Genomic DNA, 8,213 nt, shown 5'->3' on the forward strand with positions numbered 1-8,213 from the left:
TGGTGGACTCCTCATACTCGTACTCATGTGTATTACATATGTACATACGTACATGCTATGTAAGCACAATTTGAGCGAACATATGACAGCGTGTGACATCGTCATAGCCATCACCAACGGAACAGCAGGCGGTGGCGGGGGGTATGTAACAAGTGTTTATAAAGGGAATTGGAGCATTAAACATTCAGCGGCTATTTTAAGTTATGCTGCTGCCATGTCTTACAAAGCCAACAAAATGCGCAAAGACTTTCAAAATAGCACCACTGTGTAACGGCGCGAGTGTATGAGCATGGACAGCATATTAACAAGTTAGAGAACTGAGAATTGTTGCGAATTGTGTATAAAAATAAAAAATCTATCAAAAGCATATTGTTTGCACTTTATTTGGTTACAATAGCAAAGTTATTGAAAAATTCCGATATTCTTTATCGTTTGCTGAGAGCAAATCGATAAAATTACTTAAATTCATTAGTCAATATAATTATTATTACTTTTAACGATAACATTATTGACAAAAAATCGATATTACTACGCCACTAATATTAGTAGATATACATAAATATTGATATTTTCACAGATTTATGGTTTTCGAAAAAATTTCGAGACTACTTCGGGATACCCGGGACTATTTCGTGATTTTCGGGACTAAATACATACATTTTTATTTATATATTTTTCGAAATATTTATCGATATTGTTATCGATATATTTATCGATATATTTATCGATAATTTTAATGATATTTTATCTATATATTTATCGATATTGTTATCGATATTTTTATTAATATTAATATCGATATATTTATTGTTGTATTTTTCGATTTATTTATCGATATATTTACCAATATAGTTCTGAAAGCACTGCAATTTCAAAATAAGTCTCGAAAATCCCTAAATAGTTCCGACAATCCCGTCAATCCTAAAAATCTCGAAGTAGTCTCGAAAATCCCAAAATAGTACTCAGAATACCGAAAATCCTCAAACTAACTATTTAGCGCTAACCATCCAAAATACGTAAAGATGTAGTACTTTGGTATTTACCGCAACATAAATACCTAAATACTTTTGTACTTAGCACATAATACTTTGTAAATAAAATTTTGCCCATTACTTATTCGAAGATAGTATATTCTGCGAGTTTGTTTCCAGATATGAAAGCCTAGCCTACACAAACAAAATATTGTCATCAAACCTAAAAGCTTAATTTGTGCTTAAAACCCCAGAGAATTGACAGACCTTTGTGACTCTTAACATTCTGCTTAATATTGCGCCGGTCGATGACACTGGTAAGGCTGAGGGGAACCAGGTGCTTAATTGACTTAGCATCTGTGTGTTAGGCCACAGTGGTATTGCAATAAACTAGAAAGGCACCTTTGTCTGGCCGAGGATGAACTAAAGGCGGTCAAGAGCTGTACCGATACAGGAATTCACGCCCCAAGACTAAATGTGTTACCGGATCCTTATCGCCGTAGCTGGTTGAAGGTGAAAGGAGAGGAACTCTTACACTGTAACATCTTCCTCCTGCTAAATTTTGTTCTTGACATACAACGCTTGCCTCTACGCTTTACAGATAAAAATGGCTATCAAATTAGCAGTCAGTCTCAGTGAGTCAAGTTTTTGCGGGATACTTTGGACAACGGTTGGTCATTAGCAAAATATAATTGGGCAAGACGAACAACTGGATATATTGAAACCAATTATGACTTAAAGGCATAATGATAAGAGATCGTTTTGATCCTACTGACTTTAATAGAAAGTTAACTGCTGTACAACAGTGTAAGTGAAGAGCTTGATAAGCAATGAAGCAGAAATGACACGATCAACGCAACGCTTGTACGTGACTCTGGACAAAGAACGCACTTACTTTTAATTAATAGGCAATGCTTATAAAACATTGCCTGAATTGCCCAAACATAAATAAATTTTTGCAGTGTGCGTAAAATGTTAAATGCGCAACAGAGAGAACGTAAAGTGGGCAAAAAAAAAAAAAAAAAAGTTTTAGTAACTAAAGGTCTGATTATGCATACTTCGCATAACTTCGCACAACCATTTGTACCAGTGCAATAAAATTGTAACTTAGGAAAATGTGAAGGAAAATCTAAGCTGAACAGATCGCTAAGATGTTAAAAGTTCTGCTAGTTTCTGGGTAATGCAATATATACAAAATATATACAAAGTACATACGAAATTACAGTTTGAAGTTTATGCGAAGTTGTGCGAATTTATGCGAAGTATGCATAATCAGACCATAAGAATGCGTAAAGTGTGAGTTTTGATACTAATCGGCACTTTTCGGAACATTTAGGGAATCTTTGTTCTTCTTGTAAGTTTCCGGTACAACTATCGTAATTTTCAGTGTTTTCCGATATAAATTTTGGGGGGGCGTTGTAGGATTTTTCTGGTATATACATATATAAATACTATTTGATATTTGCTCTGAGTTTTTATTCGGTATATTTAGTGGGAGTTTTTCAGAAGTTTCATAATGTTTCGGGCTTTTCGATTATTTCGGTACTTAGTTGGTGTTTTTGGGACTAATTCGTGGTTATCGGGACTGGTTAGGGTTTTTGTGGACTGATTTAGGATTTTTGTTTGTAGGGTTTCCAAATTTTCGGTAGCAAATATTCAAGTATTAATGGACTGATTCGGGCTTGGTCCATTATTTTTTCAGAGGGTTTCAAAATTATTGGGACTATTTTGGGATTTTCGGGACTAATCTGGTATTTTCGAGGCTACTTCGGGATTTTATAGTCTTTTTTTCAGCTGATCACTGGGATTTTGCCGAAATTTATTTGTTCGCAGAAAATTAAACATTGCAGTGTTATGCTATATAACCAGGTTAAAGAAAGGAATGAAACCGAATAAAAATAACGTTCCGGTTTCGGTTTCGGTTTTGCAAAGTACTCGTTTTCGGTTTTGGTTTCGTTTTTCAAATTTTGTCTCGGTTACGGGTTTGCAAAAATAAAAAAATAAAACAAGTTTGACAAAAAAATAAAAATGTTTGCTGTGTTTAATTTAAATTCATATAAAGAAAAAACCTCTGAATCACATTTTACAAATTGCCTATCAGCATGAAAGCAATTTTTCTTTCAAAACAATAAGCAGTTTTTGGTTCAATTTCAATAGCTGATCTATCATAGCTTGAGCTTTTGTTCGCAGAAAATTGTGTCCTAAACAAAATATGAAAAAAAATAAAATAAAATAAAGAGAACCCTAAGTGTGACAACTCATAAGCGTGAGCACATTTAAAAGGAATTTTTTTCGAACGTGTAAACGGAAAGTGTCGCTTGATTTATTTTACTCAAGTTGCAATGAAACCGCACTTTTTGTTTAGTAACAAACTCGCACCTTTACAGCTACCATCGACTTTGTTTCAATTATCCTTTCAAGTCGTGTGGCAACTTGGTAGTCAAGTCCAAAAGGTGATCATATTTAATTTGTTCCAGTACTCAAAAATTTTGTCAGATTTTGTGTCAGATAGATGTGTGTACGGGAACGTGACGAGAATTTTAAGTTGTTTCTTTGGTGATAGCATATTAAAACGAAAATTGACTATCAAGTTGTGTGCAGCCTACGTTATAGCTGTCAATTCAAATGAATTTTGACAAGCAGTACCTATGTGTAATCAACTTGAAAGCAAATTCTTGATCGTGTAACGACACAGTTGTTCTACTGAAAAAAAAACAGTTTGTGGTTGCCAGTTCCGGCAGCTGATTTTTGTAGTTTTCTGGAAACCGATTGGAACCGGTTGCTGTGTTCGAAACGGTTTCGGTTTCGTTCTTTTAATGGTCAAAATTTCGGTTACGGCTACAATATAGTTATGTACATATTTGTATAAAATGTCTCTAACTGCGTAAGTTTCTATTAAATTTGACGTAATTTTGCCGAAAGTATTTATATTTGCATTTGACTAGCACCGGTTGGGTTATTGACATGAATGCACGAGTAAGTACGTATATACATATGTATGTATATATTTTCTGAGTGGATGGCAATTTGCTACGCCTAACAGACAGCAACTGATGTTGATAGACATTTTGATACAATAGCGCACGCCAAAATGTAATGTGGCTAGGCTGTAAATTCGTTAATAAAGGTAATTACCATAACATAGTAGCTTTCACCGTTCGATATACATACATACGTCGACGTGTTGTTTAGGTGTTTCGCCTTGTTTAACTTAGCGTCAAATAAATAATGGAATTACTTGTTTAACCTCTTTGGAAAATTACAGCCGGCACATTAACAGATTTTTAATTGCTTTTATTTAATTAGCTAGGGACAGCTTGAGAGTATTTGTAAAAAATTTATATTTTTATTGAATTTGGGGCTTCATGCTTTGGCAATTTGGTCAGAATACTTTCGCATTGTTTTTAGAACTATGTAAATATGTATTTTAAATACCTGCGTGCATTTACTTTCCAATGGCTACATTATCGTAAAAGCCAATGTTTTGGGAGTAAAAATTACATTTTATAATTAATTCAATTTTACCATACCTATATATAACCACTGTGAACCTTATTAGTTAAATGCAATGGTTTTGTCACATCGCTACTACGAAAATAGAGCTTAGTCTAAGTAAAAAAAAATATATATATATGTATATATATTTATAACAACAAAGCTTAATACTAATAACAAACCATATTCTCCCATATTGAAATTAATTAATTTTCCCATCATTGTTAAAAAGCAAGCATCAAATGCTCGGAAAACAAAAAAAAAAACAAAAAAAACTTGTTCAGTCCATTTTAAAATACATAAAAGAGATTTTGAAGCGCAAACAAAAACACAGCATGCTTGCTGAGTAAACTTGCAAAATGAACAGTGCGAATTTGGGTGCATTCAATTTATTTGCTTACATGCACATTGATATGAAATTATTTTGATTTCTATTTAATAGGACGAAATACTAAGAGTATATCTGTGATTCATGCTAACTTATGTGATATTCGTAATACGCTTAACTTGAGCTGGAATTCTCAAAACCACTGCAATGCAATGCTCGTACAAATATCTATAGAAATATGTGTAGATTATGTATTTACATATATTTAAACATCTGCTGCAAATTTCGTAGAATAGACTGAATATTATTATTTATTTAGTATTGTGTGCCATAGTCGAATGGAGAGAGGTGCGTACTAACACACGGTAGGCACTAGATTCGATTCCTAGTTCAGGTAACAGCTTAAAATAGAAAAAAAGAATCGTCTAACAGCGGTCGCCCCTCGGCAGGCATTGGCAAACCGGGAGTGTATTGCTGCCTTGAAAATGAATTTCAAAAGAACCATTTGCCTTTCGGAGGCAATTTTTAACCGAATTCTAAAGTAGGACGATCTTCAAGCTAACTCTGGCTAATAGGGCGTTCTTCCAACATATATTAAAATAGGGCGTTAACGAAAAATTTTCTGATGTAGGTTGATCTTCCACTAATGAATATATGATTTCTTTTTTGTAAGCAAGACTCACTGCTAAAGAGTGCGACGTCAGTTAGGGAGATAGCCAGGCTACTATCAATACGTTGCACGCTATGGTGGGGTGCTCGAAATAGGTTAGGGAATGTCTGAGCTCTATACCATCAGAGTCGGAGGAATGCTAGTCCGAAAATCAATATTTTTAAAATGGAACCAATTTTTTTTTGTAATTTTGGCTGTATGGAGCAAGGCGCCGTCTTGCTGGAAAATATATTCGTTTATGCGAAACATTTGTACAGATGAATATTAGATATATTCCGTTTACACATAAATGTCTTTAATAACTGTTATCTAAGACATATAAAATAAAAATAAAAAATAATTATTTTTGATTTATAATATAAAAATCAAAAATAATTGTTATTTTTTAAATTTTGCATAAAAGTGGCAAATGAAAATTTACTTTCAAATTTGAGTCGCGGTGAAAAAAGAAATCGATTGGTATGTATCACTTAGTTGTAGAGCATTTTCTTGATAGTGCACTTTTCCATGACAGTTTTCATCAATAACTGTTATGTTCAGTCCCTGATTTTTACATTACAAACCATTTTTGCATAGCAACACAATTTTTGTATTGCTCAACGCAAAGGTTCTTATAAGGCGTCGTGAGGCATTTGCTAGTCTTATCATAAATTCTTAATAATTTTGTTATAAGCACTTATTTTGCATGGCTTGTGTTATACACACATAATTAGCTTGCCTACAGCTTTATCTAGGCTAATTAGTGTTCCAACGGAAACAGAATGGCCTAAGAAAATTCGAAGATTTACAGCATCCTTAGTATTTTGAGATAAAATTAAGCAGCTAATTCTTACACTTGTGCCAAAAGGAGAAATACTATGAAATCAGAAAAAGCGTTAATTTGTGTTTATTGCCTGAAAGCAAGCAAATTTACGACCGAGCGATCTATATAAATGTTTTGCCATTCGCTTTAATGCCCATTTACTATTTTCAATACAAATAAAATACGCAAACGACAAAAAATTCTTGCTCTTCAAATTTTCGCCAACCAAAAGAAACCAAGCCACCAAGCACCAGCAGCTACTCATAGTTCTTCTGTATTTAACTTTAGTTTTATCATTACAAGTAATCTTACAACATAAAGTAGCAAGTGTAATTGAGTTGAATAAAATGGTTTATTGTAGGATTTGTCTGTGTGAAGCTGGCTTGGCTTGGCTTGACTGGGCTGGCAGGCTGCCTTACCGCTTGGCCGCCTGCTTGTTTGCCTGGTAGTTTGCTCACCCAACCGGCTGGTGTCATCGCACACATTTAAGCAAATCCCAATCGGTTGGTGAGTCATTGGCGCGGGCAATGCCAAGTAAATGAAATGAAAGACGCCACACAAAAAGGGAATCAAATGAGAAGTAAATAAAAAAAAAAAATGGAAAAAGAAATAAAAAGTAAGAAAAATAACAAAAGCGCGCGATACAAACAAAGCCAAAGTTCAATGCAATCAATGCGAATTGTCGTCCATTGGCATTGAGGCGATGGGAAGGCGGCACACATTTACAGCAGAGCGGTCTGGAGGGACGAATGCGGTTTAAATGTCGCTTGGTTGTGGTCGGAAGCAGCGCACAGATGCTGCGCCCCCCGCCGCACCCCGCCGCCCCTCGCCTACGATGCTACTGCTGGCAGTTAGCATGTGCTAGCGCTCGCCAAATGCTTCGTTTCGTTTGCGAAGTGTTGGGAAATTTTCTCATTTTAGCGCATGCTCATTCGCCGTCAATCTCACGCTTCACCAATTTCATATGCTCATTTAATTTTCTCTTTCATAGCTCTTAATCTTACAACTTACCCATACATACATACATAAATATTTATCAACTCTTATACGCTTATTTACTAGCACGTTGTCGCAATCCGAATCGTAAAATGGGTTATTGTGTCTCAATTTACGAATGCCCCAGCCTTATTGAGGTAGTACAACGCTTCGAACTCGCTCCAACGGATCGTGAATTCCTACAGAAATCTCAATGTACCAATGGTTATGGGCAGCCGCCGTATGTCTGTTGTACGCCTGATAAAGGTTTCACTGCGTCGAATAGTGGCTCAACAACGTCGAGTACAACAACAACACCAACAACAAGCCGCCCATCGACTGTCAATCCACCAGCACCAAGCAATGGACGTGGAAATGTGCTGCCGGTGCCGCCTGCGTGCGGTCCAAATTCACTGGATGATAAAATTTACAATGGCAAAGACACGGCACTGGATCAATATCCCTGGATGGTGCTGCTTGAATACGTACAGAGTAAGTACATAGATATGTATGTATGTATGTTTGTCTGCGAAGTTGGCATGTGTGTGTATGGGTGATAAACAACTTCCAACTTTCCGGCTGCTGCTCGTTGTGTTTGTTGTAGATTAAATCGCCGTCATTGATTTGAATTTCAATGTCTTTTATGCTTACATTCTTCTGCTTGCTCTTCTTATTCTTCTCATTTGTGTTTATATATCTTGTTACTTTCCCCATTGCCTACCCACCAATGGTTTTTTTCTTTGCAGAAAATGGCAAACCCATACTAAATTGTGGCGGCAGTTTGATAAATCAACGCTATGTGCTGACAGCAGGCCACTGTGTTGTGGGCGCCATCGAAACGGAAGTTGGCCCACTGTAAGTGTAAGCGTGCTCTGGCATACTTAAGGCAAATATTACAAGCACGTCCTCTCACGTACATACATAGTACATATATATACAGACATGCATATTCCTTATGTTAACACACTTACA

At 35.6% G+C, this 8,213-nt stretch overlaps 1 protein-coding gene across 1 annotated transcript in view; it reads left to right on the forward strand.

The window, feature by feature from the left end:
- LOC118750961 (serine protease 7-like) overlaps nt 1-8,138 on the forward strand; it is a gene marked incomplete at its 5' end in the record, with an annotated part of 18,470 nt that extends 10,332 nt beyond the window's left edge. The window contains 2 exon segments of the mRNA XM_036485715.1: nt 7,329-7,733; nt 7,988-8,138. Of these exon segments, the coding sequence (XP_036341608.1) occupies nt 7,329-7,733; nt 7,988-8,100 (518 nt within the window).
- Between the last annotated feature and the right edge of the window lie 75 nt (nt 8,139-8,213).

This window comes from Rhagoletis pomonella, unplaced genomic scaffold (genome assembly GCF_013731165.1).
Source record: "Rhagoletis pomonella isolate Grant_MI unplaced genomic scaffold, Rhpom_1.0 Rhpom_scaffold_00001, whole genome shotgun sequence".
Taxonomy (NCBI): domain Eukaryota; kingdom Metazoa; phylum Arthropoda; class Insecta; order Diptera; family Tephritidae; genus Rhagoletis; species Rhagoletis pomonella.